Here is a 21,372-nt window from a genome sequence, read left to right on the forward strand (position 1 = left end):
TACTTGAAGCTGTAAACATCAGCTGGTGGGTACGGTATTGTACTTGCAGCTGGTGGATAACAGCACTGTGTGCACAGCTGTTGATATCAGCGGGTGGATTATAGCTTTGTACTTGAAGCTGTAAACATCAGCTGGTGGATACAGTATTGTACTTGCAGCTTTAAATATCAGCTGGTAAATAATGCCATTTTTATCACAGCATTAATATCAGCTGGAGATAACAGCATTAAGTACTGCATGTGCAGCTGCTAATATCAGCTGTTGGATCATAGCAATGTAAAAGCCTGTAAATATCAGCGAGTGGGTAACAGTAGAGTACCCTCTCATTAAAATATCAGCTAGTGGGTAAGAGCATCTTCATTATAGCTGTAAATATAAGCTGGTGGATAACACCATTTAACATCAGTTGTCAGAAGCTTTATGAAAGGGATGAATTTTTCTTGAAATCTGACTGTTTTAGAAATTAAGGAGCAAAGGTCCCTGCAATTGTGTTTCCCCAATGTTATGGTTTCAATTTCTATCCAACCTTCTAAGACTGTCGATTCTTTGTTCTTAATGGGGCTCAATATCGAAGGACTGTATCTACACCAGAGAAATATGGCGGCTGATATTATAGCCGATAAGTTTCTTGAAGAGAATAAGGTCCCCAATACTGCCCTCACAATGCCACGAGCCAACTCAAATAAGGACTTATTGTCAACATAATATGCCTGAAAATATAGTCCACTGGTTTCAGGAAAAATATTTTATCAAAAACATTTTTACATCTTCCCTAGATTTTTTTCCCATTTCGTTTTCATTTTAATTTCTCCAAAAGTAATTATTCTCCAATTGGTAAAACATACCAACGCACTCCATAGAAATATTTCAAGACAACTCATTGTTTACCATTCACATGAAGGCTGTGGTGACAATATTCACGTTACAGTTAATATTTTCTCCAAAACAGGACTTTAGGCATATTTCAGGGGATTATACATGCTATCCTGAGTAGAGCAGTCCGTTTCAAGTGTTTACATAGTGTTATATTATACTGATGATTATGATACAAGACTGGCTTATATGGTGTCCTGCTTGTCAGTTTACAGAGCTCATAACATGATAGTGGCTGAAGATGGAAAGAAGGCAGGAAAGCTTCTATTTCAATATAACCACTAAATCCCACCATTGTGTTATTGTATTTTTTATCTCTATATGCCCAGCTACAGAGGAAGGAAATGGTGAAAGGACAAAACAGGAAAAACAATTCTGTAGTTGAGAATACAATTGGAATGGTTGTGGAAACGTACAATTTTAGAAAAAATTATTCACATTCTGAATATTGATGCATCAGGTTCAAGACTAATCCTGATCTTAACCATTTTAAAAAGTGTATGTTCTCAACACCTCTAGGCATTATTATCAACCGTATAATGCATCATTTGGCAATATTACAGATATATGACAGTTGTGTATAACTGAGGTCTGAACCACACTATCCAGTGATTGACATCATGAATATCAAGCTGGTACATCAGTGTAATTGTAAGTTACTTACTTTAAGAACATTTTATCTCTCAAAACAATAGATACTAACATTCTAACATACTGGTCAAATTAGAACTTTATGCATATCAATATCAGGAACTAAACTAGACAGTTCTACAGCTGTATATGCAGAAAAACCACTAGCTATAGCTGTCAGCTTTACAATACAAGGTACACATCAGCAAGATCCCACCAATATTTAATGAGTGAGTGAGTGGTTTAACGCCGCTTTTAGAAATATTCCAGCAATATCACAGCGGGGGACACCGGAAATAGGCTTCACACATTGTGCCCATGTGGGGAATCGAACCCAGGTCGTCGGCGTGCCAAGTCAACGCTTTAACCACTAGGCTACCCCACCAATATTTAGATTGGCAAAGTTCCATGTACATGATACAGGTGTAGATATTCAATTCTGGATCTGACAATCTGTCATTAACTTTATCAGTATCAATCTACACAAATGGGATACAATGACATGTATCAACCAAACTCGATCCCGTTGGTCAGCTCTTACGACAAGCATGGTTTGCTGAAGACCGATTCGAACCCAGATCTTCATGAGTGAGTTGACTGTGTTCATCAAATCAAATATATGGGGAGAGTTTTCACATGTTCAACATCTTTCCCTTTCAAGAAAATAAATTCAACAATAACAAACCATAGCACTATTTGGACCCTGAAAACATCTTATATTGCCTGAGCAAGTCTCAGCATAGATAGGGGTCATTGTCGTCACAGAATCAGGAAGACCTTCGATACACAAAACTTTGCCTTATACCGTATTTGCTGTTTATTGCTCGCCCCTGTAAGATATTGCAGTGTAATATTTTCACTCCAATATTACACTAGTGTAATACCGCTAGATGTATGACATCATAATGGTTACAGTTATGACGTCACAATGCTAATACCTCTGTCACAATGGTTTTAGACCTTGCTTGACTCACGGAAAGCTGAGAGTCATCACACCATAGGCAGTTTCTATCAATTTATGTTGGAGAGTAATAAACAGAATACTAAACTTGCTTCTGTGAAATACTATTTTTATTAAACTCGTGAAAGATTTAGTATCCAACCCGCTCGCTCGTTGGATACCAAATCATTAACTCGTTTAATAAAAATGGTATTACACGGAAGCGAGTTTAGTATCCTATTATCTATATCAAGCCCCCTTGACCAACTTCTAGAACAACATATGAGGAACCTTTGTAAGAATGAGTACCACACATTTACATCAGTATTTGCTTGAACTTTAGCATGACAGACAGGAGTGTGGGAAAAGTTCGGATTTCTTATACTATCCTTGATGGCTTAATCTCTGACATTTTCTATGTGAGTATTTTCTTCAATTTGTCAATTTACTAAGCTTTAGGACGCTTATTGCAGGAAATACAATAGTCCCATCATGATGACCTTTGTGACAGAGTTAAGGGATCTGTCAACAGATCTGGTTTCAGACTGAATCTCAGCTCCCTTGGAATCATACAACCAGTGGGCTGGATGGGTTTACAATAAGATTTTTATCTTCTCCTACCCATGTACTCAGCATACCACACTCACCCTTATCAGTGAGTGTGTAAGATTTATGTTGAGTTTAGCAACATTCGCACTGTGGGGAACACCAGAAACATTCATACATTTTACCCACACCGAGAATCAAACCCAAACTGTGGCCTGACTAGTCAATACATGAAGCACTACACCGCCCAACTATACCTTACTCTAATAGTTTGAGTACAATAGCACTGATTCTAAAATGTTGTGGTTATAATACAATCTTTATGACCATGTTCACATCCAAGTCTACGATTGTGAAACATCACTATAAATCTGACACTACCCCTGAAAACATGGAAACCCCTCACAGACACACGGACCAATGTTCCGAACTCGGCAGGAGCAGCACAAGCAGGAATGGACTGTCATGTCTCTAGGATCCACAGTGAGGTCAGTTAGAGCACTAACATAGAACACTAAATGTATGTGAGTGTCCAGTCGCACCAAAGATTTCTTCCAGCACGTGTTTCACACTGAGGGTTGGCAGAGGAGAGCCTGATCATAATCACTTATTTGGTCAAGGTTATGGTCAGCATGTTTGTGCACTGCTCTTCCCATGTTTCCAGCAATGTGTTCTCAGATTTATAATGCTGTTTTTAAGTAATTGGTTATGTTCCTATTGTTGTATGTTGGTGATTCCTTGTGCACTGAAGTCTTGTGACAGTTTTTTGCTGCAGTCTGTGAGTGTTCATTGGTAGGCTTGATATCCGAGGTGTCGACAGTGACCCCTGATAGTGTATACATGTGAGAATCGTTACTATGACAACTGACAAAACTGCAAGCGACAGCATTAAACAACAGAGTTAGATTTCCCTGATTTGATTCCTACTTTCTCCAAGAGAGTGGATATTGCACCACTGCCAGCCTCTGCCCCTGGCCGGATAACCACCGAGTTGCTGTAAGCGTTGTGGAACATGCGCCACACTGCGTCGAGACGCTGCCACCGTAAAGTCTGCTCCGCACCTTCTGTAGCCTCGTGACACCTAGAGTAATAAAGGAGGTGAAGGTGAGTACTGCTTTCAGCAACTAAGGAACTGAAGCTCACCTTTGTAATGAGTTAATAAAGACAAATATCTTAAACCCTGTATTGGTATAGTACTATAACTAATGGTGAGATGGGTGAGATGGGGTGGGGTGGCCTTGGCCTGAGGTGAGTACTGTTTTCAGCAACTAAGGAACTGAAGCTCACCTTTGTAATGAGTTAATAAAGACAAATATCTTAAACCCTGTATTGGTATAGTACTATAACTAATGGTGAGATGGGTGAGGTGGGGTGGGGTGGCCTTGGCCTGAAGTGAGTACTGTTTTCAGCAACTAAGGAACTGAAGCTCACCTTTGTAATGAGTTAATAAAGACAAATATCTTAAACCCTGTATTGGTATACTACTATAACTAATGGTGAGATGGGTGAGGTGAGGTGGCCTTTGTAATGAGTTAATGAAGACAAATATTTTAAACCCTGTACTGGTATACTGCTATAACTAATGGTGAGATGGGGTGAGGTGGGGTGGGTGGCCTTGTAATGAGTTAATGAAGACAAATATCTTAAACCCTGTACTGGTATACTACTATAACCAAGGGTGAAATGGGGTGAGGTGGGGTGGGGTGGTCTTGTAATGAGTTAATGAAGACAAATATTTTAAACCCTGTACTGGTATACTACTATAACTAATGGTGAGATGGGGTGAGGTGAGGTGGGGTGGTCTTGTAATGAGTTAATGAAGACAAATATCTTAAACCCTGTACTGGTATACTACTATAACTAATGGTGAGATGGGGTGAGGTGGGGTGGGGTGGCCTTGTAATGAGTTAATGAAGACAAATATCTTAAACCCTGTACTGGTATACTACTATAACTAATGGTGAGATGGGGTGAGGTGGGAAGGGTGGCCTTGTAATGAGTTAATGAAGACAAATATCTTAAACCCTGTACTGGTATACTACTATAACTAATGGTGACACGAGGTGAGGTGGGGTGGGTGGGGTGGTCTTGTAATGAGTTAATGAAGACAAATATTTTAAACCCTGTACTGGTATACTACTATAACTAATGGTGAGATGGGGTGAGGTGGGGTGGGGTGGCCTTGTAATGAGTTAATGAAGACAAATATCTTAAACCCTGTACTGGTATACTACTATAACTAATGGTGAGATGGGGTGAGGTGGGGTGGGGTGGCCTTGTAATGAGTTAATGAAGACAAATATTTTAAACCCTGTACTGGTATACTATATAACTAATGGTGAGATGGGGTGAGGTGGGGTGGGGTGGCCTTGTAATGAGTTAATGAAGACAAATATCTTAAACCCTGTACTGGTATACTACTATAACTAATGGTGAGATGGGATGAGGGTGGGGTGGGGTGGTCTTGTAATGAGTTAATGAAGACAAATATTTTAAACCCTGTACTGGTATACTACTATAACTAATGGTGAGATGGGGTGAGGTGGGGTGGGGTGGTCTTGTAATGAGTTAATGAAGACAAATATCTTAAACCCTGTACTGGTATACTACTATAACTAATGGTGAGATGGGGTGAGGTGGGGTGGGTGGCCTTGTAATGAGTTAATGAAGACAAGTATCTTAAACCCTGTACTGGTATACTACTATAACCAAGGGTGAGATGGGGTGAGGTGGGGTGGGGTGGTCTTGTAATGAGTTAATGAAGACAAATATTTTAAACCCTGTACTGGTATACTACTATAACTAATGGTGAGATGGGGTGAGGTGAGGTGGGGTGGTCTTGTAATGAGTTAATGAAGACAAATATCTTAAACCCTGCACTGGTATACTACTATAACTAATGGTGAGATGGGGTGAGGATTTTGGGTGGGGTGGCCTTGTAATGTGTCAATAAAGACAAATATCTTACACCATGTACTGGTATAGTACTATAACTAATGGTGAGATGGGGTGAGGTGGGGTGGGGTGGCCTTGTAATGAGTTAATGAAGACAAATATCTTAAACCCTGTACTGGTATACTACTATAACTAATGGTGAGATGGGGTGAGGTGGGAAGGGTGGCCTTGTAATGAGTTAATGAAGACAAATATCTTAAACCCTGTACTGGTATACTACTATAACTAATGGTGACACGGGGTGAGGTGGGGGGTGGGGTGGTCTTGTAATGAGTTAATGAAGACAAATATTTTAAACCCTGTACTGGTATACTACTATAACTAATGGTGAGATGGGGTGAGGTGGGGTGGGGTGGCCTTGTAATGAGTTAATGAAGACAAATATCTTAAACCCTGTACTGGTATACTACTATAACTAATGGTGAGATGGGGTGAGGTGGCTTTTGTAATGAGTTAATGAAGACAAATATTTTAAACTCTGTACTGGTATACTACTATAACTAATGGTGAGATGGGTGAGGTGGGGTGGCCTTGTAATGTGTTAATAAAGACAAATATCTTAAACCCTGTACTGGTATACTACTATAACTAATGGTGACCACGAGGTGAGGTGGGGTGGGGTGGGGTGGGGTGGTCTTGTAATGAGTTAATGAAGACAAATATTTTAAACCCCTGTACTGGTATACTACTATAACTAATGGTGAGATGGGGTGAGGTGGGGTGGGGTGGCCTTGTAATGAGTTAATGAAGACAAATATCTTACACCATGTACTGGTATAGTACTATAACTAATGGTGAGATGGGGTGAGGTGGGGTGGGGTGGCCTTGTAATGAGTTAATGAAGACAAATATCTTAAACCCTGTACTGGTATACTACTATAACTAATGGTGAGATGGGGTGAGGTGGGAAGGGTGGCCTTGTAATGAGTTAATGAAGACAAATATCTTAAACCCTGTACTGGTATACTACTATAACTAATGGTGACACGAGGTGAGGTGGGGTGGGGTGGGGTGGTCTTGTAATGAGTTAATGAAGACAAATATTTTAAACCCTGTACTGGTATACTACTATAACTAATGGTGAGATGGGGTGAGGTGGGGTGGGGTGGCCTTGTAATGAGTTAATGAAGACAAATATCTTAAACCCTGTACTGGTATACTACTATAACTAATGGTGAGATGGGGTGAGGTGGCTTTGTAATGAGTTAATGAAGACAAATATTTTAAACTCTGTACTGGTATACTACTATAACTAATGGTGAGATGGGTGAGGTGGGGTGGCCTTGTAATGTGTTAATAAAGACAAATATCTTAAACCCTGTACTGGTATACTACTATAACTAATGGTGACACGAGGTGAGGTGGGGTGAGGTGGGAAGGGTGGCCTTGTAATGAGTTAATGAAGACAAATATCTTAAACCCTGTACTGGTATACTACTATAACTAATGGTGACACGAGGTGAGGTGGGGTGGGGTGGGGTGGTCTTGTAATGAGTTAATGAAGACAAATATTTTAAACCCTGTACTGGTATACTACTATAACTAATGGTGAGATGGGGTGAGGTGGGGTGGGGTGGCCTTGTAATGAGTTAATGAAGACAAATATCTTAAACCCTGTACTGGTATACTACTATAACTAATGGTGAGATGGGGTGAGGTGGCTTTGTAATGAGTTAATGAAGACAAATATTTTAAACCCTGTACTGGTATACTACTATAACTAATGGTGAGATGGGGTGAGGTGGGAAGGGTGGCCTTGTAATGAGTTAATGAAGACAAATATCTTAAACCCTGTACTGGTATACTACTATAACTAATGGGTGAGATGGGATGAGGTGGGGTGGGGGGGTGGTCTTGTAATGAGTTAATGAAGACAAATATTTTAAACCCTGTACTGGTATACTACTATAACTAATGGTGAGATGGGGTGAGGTGGGGTGGGGTGGCCTTGTAATGAGTTAATGAAGACAAATATCTTAAACCCTGTACTGGTATACTACTATAACTAATGGTGAGATGGGGTGAGGTGGGGTGGGGTGGCCTTGTAATGAGTTAATGAAGACAAATATTTTAAACCCTGTACTGGTATACTACTATAACTAATGGTGAGATGGGTGAGGTGGGAAGGGTGGCCTTGTAATGTGTTAATAAAGACAAATATCTTAAACCCTGTACTGGTATACTACTATAACTAATGGTGACACGAGGTGAGGTGGGGTGAGGTGGGAAGGGTGGCCTTGTAATGAGTTAATGAAGACAAATATCTTAAACCCTGTACTGGTATACTACTATAACTAATGGTGACACGAGGTGAGGTGGGGTGGGGTGGGGTGGTCTTGTAATGAGTTAATGAAGACAAATATTTTAAACCCTGTACTGGTATACTACTATAACTAATGGTGAGATGGGGTGAGGTGGGGTGGGGTGGCCTTGTAATGAGTTAATGAAGACAAATATCTTAAACCCTGTACTGGTATACTACTATAACTAATGGTGAGATGGGGTGAGGTGGCTTTGTAATGAGTTAATGAAGACAAATATTTTAAACCCTGTACTGGTATACTGCTATAACTAATGGTGAGATGGGGTGAGGTGGGAAGGGTGGCCTTGTAATGAGTTAATGAAGACAAATATCTTAAACCCTGTACTGGTATACTACTATAACCAAGGGTGAGATGGGATGAGGTGGGGTGGGGTGGTCTTGTAATGAGTTAATGAAGACAAATATTTTAAACCCTGTACTGGTATACTACTATAACTAATGGTGAGATGGGGTGAGGTGAGGTGGGGTGGTCTTGTAATGAGTTAATGAAGACAAATATCTTAAACCCTGTACTGGTATACTGCTATAACTAATGGTGAGATGGGGTGAGGTGGGGTGGGTGGCCTTGTAATGAGTTAATGAAGACAAGTATCTTAAACCCTGTACTGGTATACTACTATAACCAAGGGTGAGATGGGGTGAGGTGGGGTGGGGTGGTCTTGTAATGAGTTAATGAAGACAAATATTTTAAACCCTGTACTGGTATACTACTATAACTAATGGTGAGATGGGGTGAGGTGAGGTGGGGTGGTCTTGTAATGAGTTAATGAAGACAAATATCTTAAACCCTGCACTGGTATACTACTATAACTAATGGTGAGATGGGGTGAGGATTTTGGGTGGGGTGGCCTTGTAATGTGTCAATAAAGACAAATATCTTACACCATGTACTGGTATAGTACTATAACTAATGGTGAGATGGGGTGAGGTGGGGTGGGGTGGCCTTGTAATGAGTTAATGAAGACAAATATCTTAAACCCTGTACTGGTATACTACTATAACTAATGGTGAGATGGGGTGAGGTGGGAAGGGTGGCCTTGTAATGAGTTAATGAAGACAAATATCTTAAACCCTGTACTGGTATACTACTATAACTAATGGTGACACGAGGTGAGGTGGGGTGGGGTGGGGTGGTCTTGTAATGAGTTAATGAAGACAAATATTTTAAACCCTGTACTGGTATACTACTATAACTAATGGTGAGATGGGGTGAGGTGGGGTGGGGTGGCCTTGTAATGAGTTAATGAAGACAAATATCTTAAACCCTGTACTGGTATACTACTATAACTAATGGTGAGATGGGGTGAGGTGGCTTTGTAATGAGTTAATGAAGACAAATATTTTAAACTCTGTACTGGTATACTACTATAACTAATGGTGAGATGGGTGAGGTGGGGTGGCCTTGTAATGTGTTAATAAAGACAAATATCTTAAACCCTGTACTGGTATACTACTATAACTAATGGTGACACGAGGTGAGGTGGGGTGGGGTGGGGTGGGGTGGTCTTGTAATGAGTTAATGAAGACAAATATTTTAAACCCTGTACTGGTATACTACTATAACTAATGGTGAGATGGGGTGAGGTGGGGTGGGGTGGCCTTGTAATGAGTTAATGAAGACAAATATCTTACACCATGTACTGGTATAGTACTATAACTAATGGTGAGATGGGGTGAGGTGGGGTGGGGTGGCCTTGTAATGAGTTAATGAAGACAAATATCTTAAACCCTGTACTGGTATACTACTATAACTAATGGTGAGATGGGGTGAGGTGGGAAGGGTGGCCTTGTAATGAGTTAATGAAGACAAATATCTTAAACCCTGTACTGGTATACTACTATAACTAATGGTGACACGAGGTGAGGTGGGGTGGGGTGGGGTGGTCTTGTAATGAGTTAATGAAGACAAATATTTTAAACCCCTGTACTGGTATACTACTATAACTAATGGTGAGATGGGGTGAGGTGGGGTGGGGGTGGCCTTGTAATGAGTTAATGAAGACAAATATCTTAAACCCTGTACTGGTATACTACTATAACTAATGGTGAGATGGGGTGAGGTGGCTTTGTAATGAGTTAATGAAGACAAATATTTTAAACTCTGTACTGGTATACTACTATAACTAATGGTGAGATGGGTGAGGTGGGGTGGCCTTGTAATGTGTTAATAAAGACAAATATCTTAAACCCTGTACTGGTATACTACTATAACTAATGGTGACACGAGGTGAGGTGGGGTGGGGTGGGGTGGGGTGGTCTTGTAATGAGTTAATGAAGACAAATATTTTAAACCCTGTACTGGTATACTACTATAACTAATGGTGAGATGGGGTGAGGTGGGTTGGGGTGGCCTTGTAATGAGTTAATGAAGACAAATATTTTAAACCCTGTACTGGTATACTACTATAACTAATGGTGAGATGGGGTGAGGTGGCTTTGTAATGAGTTAATGAAGACAAATATTTTAAACTCTGTACTGGTATACTACTATAACTAATGGTGAGATGGGTGAGGTGGGGTGGCCTTGTAATGTGTTAATAAAGACAAATATCTTAAACCCTGTACTGGTATACAGTGAAGCCCCGTTAGTCCGGACTCCGATAATCCGGATGTCTCGCCTCCCGGGCGATTTCAGCTTGTTACCAATCTATGCCTATATAATTTGCCTCGATAATCCGGAAATTCGGTTTCCAGAACCGGACGGTAAGTAGCTGTAACCAATCAGTAAAATAAACAGTAAATTGCTTCACAGTCCGGACTCTGTAAGTCGTGTTCACGAACCAGTAGCAACACCGCCCGGCGATGTTTACTTAATTAACTGGCCAACTGGGTTGTTGTTTTAATTAGACATAAAAGCTCCCGACTGAAGATACTGTACATTTACACTTTGATTGACACCACAATACAAAGGCGTGGATGACAAGTGAGCTGTTTTGTGATTGGTTAATGTACTTTGACAGACAGATCCGGTCACGTGGACTAAAAGTGATTTTGCTTCACGACAATGCTGCAAGTCAGAAGTGTGCTTCGCTAACTTTGCGAAATGTGACCAAATACCACGTCTCATATTCAACCGATGGATGCAGGAATAATTCGGACATTCAAGGCATACTACAATAGATTGCTTGTTAGACATTACCTCACCTGTGCTGAGGAAGGACGTGATCAGACACGTCGGATCAACATGCGGATGTCACTCGGTAAAATTATTGATGTGATGAATTAAGCTTTACATTAAATGCTTATTTGTTTTATCCAGATTCGTGTCGTTTTTGTAATTCTTAGGGAAGCAACTTGGGTTTTGATTCAGTAGTCCGGACTATTCGCAATCCGGACGAATTTACTGAGAAACGCAACCGTCCGGATTAACGAGGCTTCACTGTACTACTATAACTAATGGTGACATGAAGTGAGGTTGGGTGGGGTGGCCTTGTAATGAGTTAATGAAGACAAATATTTTAAACCCTGTACTGGTATACTACTATAACTAATGGTGACACAAGGTGAGGTGGGGTGGGGTGGTCTTGTAATGTGTTAATGAAGACAAATATTTTAAACCCTGTACTGGTATACTACTAACTAATGGTGACATGAGGTGAGGTGGGGTGGTCTTGTAATGTGTTAATGAAGACAAATATCTTAAACCCTGTACTGGTATACTACTATAACTAATGGTGAGATGGGGTGAGGTGGGTCGGGGTGGTCTTGTAATGAGTTAATGAAGACAAATATTTTAAACCCTGTACTGGTACACTACTATGACTAATGGTGAGATGGGTGAGGTGGGAAGGGGTGGCCTTGTAATGTGTTAATAAAGACAAATATCTTAAACCCTGTACTGGTATACTACTATAACTAATATTGAGATGGGGTGAGGTGGGAAGGGGTGGCCTTAGGGTTAGGCAGAGTGAGTAACTGAAATGAACTGAATACATGCTCTCTTCACTCAACAACTGAAGTGGTCACATGACTAAAGAATGCTACACTTTTCACAATGTTCATGTGACACCTATAATAATAAAGGAAGTGAGTGTCAACACTCCACTCAAAGTTACTCTCTGCTATCAGAGTAGTACCGATGTTGGTAAAAGTCTGACATGATCAAAGTAAACATGCCAACTTTCCTTGTACTGAGGATATATGGGACAACATGACACATAGGTCCTGAAGCTCACCTTCAAACTGAGTGAATGAAGACAATATTTTAAATGGAAAGTGTAACAGGAGACGCATTACTCAAAAATAACAAATGTTTCACAAATTCTCTTACATTTGTGATTTTTCAACACATCATAATACCAATCAGCATCACAAACTGTTCAGCATTGTCCTGTCAATATACGTTATACAACAGTAACACAAAACAAATATAAGGGACATGAAACTGACACTATTAAATTCACACATATAAAATGATTCCAGCATACATAATTCAAATTTCTGAATTTGGAGTTCAAAGAATAAGTGGCAATCATGAGACCCTGGCTTAAATCATACAACAAATATTCACAATGACATTGTATTCTCTCCTTAAAAAATAGTGCAAGAGTTATCAGCATAGAAACTGAATCAGCTATTGCCACATTCCAGTAGATATGAAATTATCTGAACAAAATGTTTATAGCCTATTTCAATCACAGTCGAGATGTTAAATTACTTCAATCACTCAGCACTAGCCAATCATCTATGAGAAAGTTTTATTCACAATAATTTTGTTATTCTGTTTTGAGAAATATTCCAGCCATAGGAATAACTATTCTTCCTTAATGTTGTGAGTGAGTGAGTGAGTTAGCAAGGTTTTATGCCGCTTTCAGCAATATTAATAATATTACACTTGGCATCATTAATGAAGGGTCAAGCTATCGGTAACACTATTTCTTAAAAATTGTAAAAGCTTTGATTTTGTTTGAAATAATATACAGTAGAACACGGATATAACGAACTCCAAGGGACCACGAAATTAAGTTCGCTATATCCGGTGTTCGTTATTCACATTTGACCGCCATCTTGGATTGTAGAGATGTAGAGACACGTATAGGCTGAGGCTACAAATATTTATTCTTGTACATGTACATTGACAAAACATTAAAATTCTGAATTTATCATTCACAGACATTAACTAGAACATGTTTAACAATCACAACAATCTCAAGCTTTTAAACACGACATGTTTGTTTTGATAAACACGTTAATGACCATCGAACAATGTTGATTCGCCGCCAACAAGGTTGATGTATACCGCCAAGTGGCTGAGCTGACACTGAGTGAGTTCGCTAATCACGTCGTTAGTTGGGCTTGGGGGTAGTAAATCAGTTCGCTATAGCCGTTAATTCGCTACTCACGAGTTCGTTATTCGCGTATAATTTTAATGATATTATAAAGGACTGTTGACGGGACTTTTAAATTTGTTCGCTATATCCGTTTGTACGCTATATCCGTGTTCGTTATATCCGTGTTCTACTGTACATCTGAATGTTTTACAAACTGTCGGAACAGTATGAAAAACATCAGGCCATTGAAATGTCATTGTTTCGTTCTTTTACGTCCAATACATTCTGTTCAAATTGTCAATATTGAAATCCACCTGCCACTTAATGTCAATGATTTGCACGTCAAGTCGCTCTATCCATGGAAACTGGAGGACAATACACATGCATTGATGCTTTTTCACTGTCGTTCACTGTTCAGAGCTCTAATAGAGGATTAGAATGCCATTCCTCAAGCTTTCTTTATGAACTTGATAAGGAGCATGAGAACAAGGTGCACCTGTGTCTTGGACACACGAGGAGGGTACACAACATATTCAATGACTGAGTGCTTCATGTTTGTCTTTTTGATTTTGGGGGGTTGTTCTATAAAAACTGATGTTTGCTAGTGATGTTTGAACTTTGTGTCTGTATGTCACGATGTGTCACGTTTGTCAACACATTAAACATTTTGATGACACTCTTAGTTCTATTATTTCTAAGAAACATTTCTGCACATGTGCTATAATGAGTGAGTGAGTGTAGTTTTACGCCGCACTCAGCAATATTCCAGCTATATGGCGGCGGGTCTGTAAATAATCAAGTCTGGACCAGACTATCCAGTGATCAACAGCATTAGCATCGATCTGCGCAACTGGCAACCGATGACATGTGTCAACCAAGTCAGCGAGCCTGACCACCCGATCCCGTTAGTCGCCTGAGCCTTACGACAAGCATGGGCTACTGAAGATCAATATTCTAACCCGGACCTTCACGGGTCACTTGTGCTATATATCATTTGACCCTTCATTAATGATGCCTAGTATGTTAACACTAACTATGCAATAGATGACATCATCAGTGCCATGTCAATGACAATAAGTTTATAAATTGACTGTGCACCTTTTACCAATTTGCTACAATCCAGCACACTAGGAAATTATGCTTTCTTACAGCTGAGCAGTTTATCCATACATGGTTAAAATAATTTTAAAGCAAAATAAATTTTTAAAATCATACTTCTATACAAAACTGTAAACACTTGGAGTGATTTCATTAAATGTCTCAGAGTTGAAATTTGAATTCGCTATAGCAGTTAGCATCTAACACCATGGAAGGCTTACCAACCTTTATCTTAATGGGAAAGTTTAAAGATAAGGATCTAAAAAACACTTAGCTCTGAAACAGTTAACTAGTCAGAACTGAAAATTGCTGATATCTTCACATTGGGATCTCCGATCAGGAGGTTTGCTTTAAATTTTTAGCTGTCAGCTGAAGCCACAGTTGACATCTCTGTGTTCATTGGCAGATGCAGTGCATTACCCATAAGGACTAGGAGATACAGTAGAACACAGATATAACGAACTCCAAGGGACCAAGAAATTTAGTTCGCTATATCGGTTGTTCGTTATTCACATTTGACCGCCATCTTGGATTGTAGAGATGTAGACATTCACAGACATTACCTATATCATGTTGATAAATATGAAGTTTATTTTTATAATAAAATTGAAATAATACAACTACAACTTAAATAAATTTATTTTTTAATGAAAATGCAAGCTTACATTTATAATGTCCAGATAAACCACGAAAGAAGCAAAAACTGTAGCGATTTTTTTTCCATTTGTGACATGTCATAACATGCCCGTGCCTTTTTCTTTTATATTTTCATTTTTATGTAATCAGGCTTTACCTTCGTTAACATGACACAACAACGGGAAATACCTCCATTTTCGCTTTGTATGAATAACATGCGCGGCTTAATCGTGTGGTGTCTGGTATCGTTCGACAGCTCTGGAACATCAACAATATCACTGTACCCTTGCCGAGAGTATTTTCACAGTTGTAAAAGCGATTTTATTGGATAAAGATTGGTTTCTAATGACGCTTTTTCGCCACAGTCTGCTATAAGGATCGTGATTGGTCAAAATCAGACACGAGACCTAAGGCAGCCAATCATACTACGGCAATGGATACCGTCCTCGTCATTCGGCCTGCGGTGTTGAATGGGTTAAACACGATATGTTTGTTTTGTTAATTAATTAATGACCATCAAACAATGTTGATTCACCGCCAACAAGATCGATGTATACTGTACCGCTACGTGGCTGAGCTGACACTGAGTGAGTTCGCTAATCACGTCGTTAATTGGGTCTTGGGGGTAGTAAATCAGTTTGCTATAGCCGATAATTCGCTACTCACGAGTTCGTTATTCACGTATAATTTTAACTTTTAAATTTGTCCGCTATATCCGTTTGTACGCTATATCCGTATTCGCTATAACCATGTTCTACTGTACATGATACAGGACAAGTATATCATAAGAAAATATCACTGAATGAGTTAGTGAATTTAGTTTTATGCCACTTTTAGCAATATCACGGTGGACACAAGAAATGGGCTTCACACATTGTACCCATGTCAGGAATCAAGCCCAGGTCAACTCCCGACGAGCGAAAGCTTTTAACCACTAGGCTTCCCCACTGTCCCCTCTCACTGACCATAATGACAACTGTTACATGCCAGTAGCAACAGGGTTTTGTATAAACATATTGTCACAAGATGTTATGACAATGTCATATGACGTTGTTCCAACATTGCTGTATAAGAAAAAACACATTTTTCACATCTTCACACAAAGCATACAGGTATTATAGAAACAAAACAACCCACAACACCAAACTACAGAATATCTAACCCTCATGAATTAATATAAGTTTTATGCCAAGACACAGAAACTTACAAAAATTATTTTCCCAGGATTAAAAATCTGTAATTCCTGCTTGTATATGCTCTCTTAGTAAGTATCCTACCCATGAAGAATTGGAGAAGAGTGTAAAAATGTTCAACCCAATCCTGTGTCAGTAAACGAACTTGCCTTAGTGGTGACACAGCTGTTAAACATGTCCATGTTATGGAAACTCTGATACTACTGCATGAGGTAGAAGTCATACCTGTCAACTCCCACGCATTTGGCGTGAGTCTCACGCTTTATTGACAAATGTCACGCTCTCACGCCTCCAAATAATAATCTCACGCATATCTGGTAGCCAAAAATAATTTCAAAATTAATACGCATTTTCATTCGCTTTTGTGTAAAGTTGAACATTGAAAGAACGCCTGAATGAACGAAGTACTAAAACGATGTTTATGCGAATGATTCGGGTTATTATTATTTATTAGCATGCATCTTTTAGTGTCAAAATAATGCCACCAGAAGGCTCCAAATGCTCCTGAAAATCACTAAACTTCATTTTTGGGGGCGGGGGGCTTTGCCCCCCAGAGACCCTCCACCAGGGCGTCGCCCTGGACCCCGGCTTATTTTTTTCAGTCTCACTCCAAACCATCTTTAGGGGTTGACAGCTCTGAGAAGTGAGTACCAACATTACAGATCTAACACAAAGAACATACTTAACAGTCCTCACAATAACAAGGTCAAGGTATTTAATCACAAGCAAGGCCCTGACAAGGAGAGGGCGTGTTATTGAGTGGAGAGATATGCGTGAGGAGGAGGAGGAGGATTAGAGGAGGACATACGAGCTGAAGCTGAGGTGGCTGCTGCTGCTGCTGGACTTGCAACCGCCGCCGCCGCTGATGCTGCTGATTTGGGGGGAATCGTGGCAGCCTCTCAGACTCCCTGTACTGCTGATGATCTGCCAGCTAAAACACAGCATGGGGCATACACATCATGTAGCGTAGAGCAAAGGCGTGCATGGGAGGGAGCATGCACAGACTTCGGCATAGACATGCACAGACTCAGCATAGAGCATGCACTGGATTCAGCATAGACCATGCTCTGAAGTAAGCTAGAGCATGCTCTGCATTAGCATAAAGCTTGCAATGCATTTAAACATCAGGAACATGACTGGAGGGCCAATACGGACAGACGTGTAGAACAGAAGTATTAACCATTGGCAGATCACGATTTGGCTATTGTGTGTATTTTCTCAAACCTGGATCCCTCTCTGCTATGGCTGTAGCATTAAATGCTGCTATGACATGGAAACATCCAAATAGTCAGGTCACAATGTGTCCCCTGAACTGCTGACTCGTCACTTACAGTGCAAAAACTAAAGTTTCACTTATGGCATTCCTCCCACGCCATGTAAGGCAGAACTGGAATACTGTTAAAAGTGGGAACAAATCAGAACAATAGGATAATTTCACTGTACAGGATGAAGCACACATCACAGGATACTTTCACTGTACAGGATGAAGCACACATCACAGGATACTTTCACTGTACAGGATGAAGCACACATCACAGGATACTTTCACTGTACAGGATGAAGCACACATCACAGGATACTTTCACTGTACAGGATGAAGCACACATGACAGGATACTTTCACTGTACAGGATGAAGCACACATGACAGGATACTTTCACTGTACAGGATGAAGCACACATGACAGGATAATTTCACTGTACAGGATGAAGCACACATGACAGGATACTTTCACTGTACAGGATGAAGCACACATGACAGGATACTTTCAACATACAGGATGAAGCACACATGACAGGATAATTTCACTGTACAGGATGAAGCACACATCACAGGATACTTTCACTGTACAGGATGAAGCACACATGACAGACACACATGACAGGATACTTTCACGGTACAGGATGAAGCACACATGACAGGATACTTTCACTGTACAGGATGAAGCACACATGACAGGATACTTTCACTGTACAGGATGAAGCACACATGACAGGATACTTTCACTGTACAGGATGAAGCACACATCACAGACACACATGACAGGATACTTTCACTGTACAGGATGAAGCACACATGACAGGATACTTTCACGGTACAGGATGAAGCACACATGACAGGATACTTTCACGGTACAGGATGAAGCACACATGACAGGATACTTTCACTGTACAGGATGAAGCACACATCACAGACACACATGACAGGATACTTTCACAGTACAGGATGAAGCACACATGACAGGATACTTTCACTGTACAGGATGAAGCACACATCACAGGATACTTTCACTGTACAGTATTAAGCACACATATCCCAAACACACATGTCAGAATACTTTCACTGTATAGGATGAAGGACACATCACAAACACACATGACAGGATACTTTCACTGTACAGGATGAAGCACAGATCACAGACACACATGACAGGATACTTTCACTGTACAAGATGAAGCACACATCACAGACACACATGACAGGATACTTTCACTGTACAGGATGAAGCACACATCACAGACACACATGACAGGATACTTTCACTGTACAGGATGAAGCACCCATCACAGACACACGACAGGATACTTTCACTGTACAGGATGAAGCACACATCACAGGATACTTTCACTGTACAGTATTAAGCACACATATCCCAAACACACATGTCAGAATACTTTCACTGTACAGGATGAAGCACACATCACAAACACACATGACAGGATACTTTCACTGTACAGGATGAAGCACACATCACAGACACACATGACAGGATACTTTCACTGTACAGGATGAAGCACAGATCACAGACACACATGACAGGATACTTTCACTGTACAGGATGAAGCACACATCACAAACACACATGACAGGATACTTTCACTGTACAGGATGAAGCACACATCACAGACACACATCACAGGATACTTTCACTTTACAGGATGAAGCACACATCACAGGATACTTCCATTGTACAAGATGAAGCACACGTCCCAAACACACTTCTTTGAATACATTAAGTGAAGCTAAGGTACCACTAATAGAGTTTAAGGACGAATAGACAAACACAACATGAAACACACATGATAGTGGGAGTGATCTTCAACGCTGCTTATTTATCCAAGAAGACTGAAAGATTGGTTGATTCAGTGAGAAAACGAGTTGCATAATCACAATGTGCAAGTCATCTTTCACAGTTGTCTTTGTCAGTGACAAATTCCGGATGCCATAGCACTGCCTGTGAGACAGGACTAGTCTCAAAGTCTAACAGCTGAAGCTGTCATTTAGTTAGAACAATACAAAATACCAACTCCTGATAATTCTGGGAAGCAGAGTAACCTGTAATATTTACTTGCTGGAGTACCCATAACACACAGGACATCCCCTAAAAAGCATGAAATTCTACTACCAGCCCTTGTGAAACTCAACATACCAACACCTAAACTGCGCCAGTCAGCTAGGCCAATTGGAAACCTGCACATTACCACTGAATTCTATGTCAAGACCAACCTAAAGTGCAGTTTTCTCGACTTAAGTTACCTACAATCAAACTAAAATCCTACTTATTCCAGAAGCATCGTAACAGCATGTCTGTCGCCATCAACAGGGCTACCTGTTACCATGGTTACCATTACTAAATGATGACAGGGACACAGCACACTAGAATGGATTAGTGGAGATACACACAATGTTCACAGCACTACAAGTACACTAACGCCATAGTTAGGCAAAAGAGTTTGTGGGAAGTTTCTGCAGTATTACTAAAACATCTAAGCTCAACTCTAGTAGGCACAGATCAGAAAATCTAAGTAAAATATTAACATATTAATCTACAATAAATAAGTTGAGGGAAGTTCTCAAAATAAATTTTGGTGAAACTGCTTCAAGGTTTCATGGTCCCTCCTGCTACAGCCTCTTCTGGGTGTGTGCAGGTGTTTTCATGACTGTAATGTTACCATGGTTACTAACCTTCCTAGACCAGGCGAGTTCGACCTGGCTCCGTCTGCAAGTCTGCGTCTGCATGGGACGGCCATTGGACTGGACGTTGTCTGGAGGGGGGATGATCGTGAGTGGGAACTGTCTGATGACAGGCTGCTCTTGGAGCTCGGGGAGTGTTTGCTCAGGGAAGCCGAGCTGAAGAGGTGGGGGCTGCAATAGATGATGGAATCATTACTAACATAGTTACAGCAAAAGGAACTACTGTAAACGTATTATATTTCGCGCAGGTTTTATTTTCGCTCTTTTCGCGCAAAACATTTTAGCGCGAAAATTTATACACCGCGAATAAACCTGTCATTCATTCAGTCTAGCCACGCTCACCCCTGAGTTGTTACCATAACACATCACCTTTGAAGACAGAAATCAACGGGAATCTTAAAATGACGACTGATCATACTTAACTGTCGCTGCAATGGATTTCCCAAAACATAATTAAATAATGAGCCAAATCCCATTGCCGAATTAGCGAAAACAGCAATGTGTGTTGTGGCCGCCATGGAAACTGGTCACATGACAGATGGTTTGATACAAAACAGATTACCGTGAAACGACTCGGAAAGAAATAATACAACAGTATTTTATTTATTCATTAAGATTTTATTCACCAGTACATCATGAACACTAACACTCAATCATCTCATTCACAACAACCCGGCTTGTTTGAAATCACAAAGAGCTTCATATACAGTATAACTTAATTTGTCAAATCGTCAGAATTCGGAACATAAGACTGATGTGTTTTTCATCACTTCCGTGAGTAAACGGATTACTGTGTACTGGTATATCGCACAGATAGGGATTTCCTGTGAGTAAGCAATAAACGCCGCCTGACAGGTTACGCCACTCTGTTTGTTTTCACTGCTATTAGTGGCGGCCAAAGAGACAGCTGGCAGTTCCGGCAATTACTGATTGC

At 40.3% G+C, this 21,372-nt stretch overlaps 1 protein-coding gene and 1 long non-coding RNA gene across 3 annotated transcripts in view; both read right to left on the reverse strand.

Moving 5' to 3' along the window:
• Positions 1-785: 785 nt before the first annotated feature.
• LOC124258572 lies at positions 786-2,449 on the reverse strand. The gene is made up of 2 exons (XR_006893621.1): positions 1,534-2,449; positions 786-1,386 (listed from the first exon to the last, which is right to left on the reverse strand). It is a non-coding gene; the product is annotated as an uncharacterized LOC124258572 (long non-coding RNA).
• A 141-nt stretch (positions 2,450-2,590) lies between these two features.
• The window catches only part of LOC124258568 (myotubularin-related protein 14-like), a 44,496-nt gene continuing 25,714 nt past the window's right edge, over positions 2,591-21,372 (reverse strand). Inside the window, exons 17-19 of one of the 2 annotated variants that reach the window (XM_046692634.1) lie at positions 20,430-20,609; positions 17,273-17,395; positions 2,591-4,070 (exon numbers count right to left, since the gene is read on the reverse strand). In XM_046692634.1, the coding sequence (XP_046548590.1) occupies positions 3,878-4,070; positions 17,273-17,395; positions 20,430-20,609 (496 nt within the window). In that variant the 3' untranslated portion in view covers positions 2,591-3,877. The remainder of the gene's footprint in view (positions 4,071-17,272; positions 17,396-20,429; positions 20,610-21,372) is intronic. The other variant, XM_046692635.1, reaches the window with a different exon arrangement.

Source organism: Haliotis rubra, unplaced genomic scaffold (assembly GCF_003918875.1).
Source record: "Haliotis rubra isolate DU_JTF1 unplaced genomic scaffold, ASM391887v1 Scf7, whole genome shotgun sequence".
Taxonomy (NCBI): domain Eukaryota; kingdom Metazoa; phylum Mollusca; class Gastropoda; order Lepetellida; family Haliotidae; genus Haliotis; species Haliotis rubra.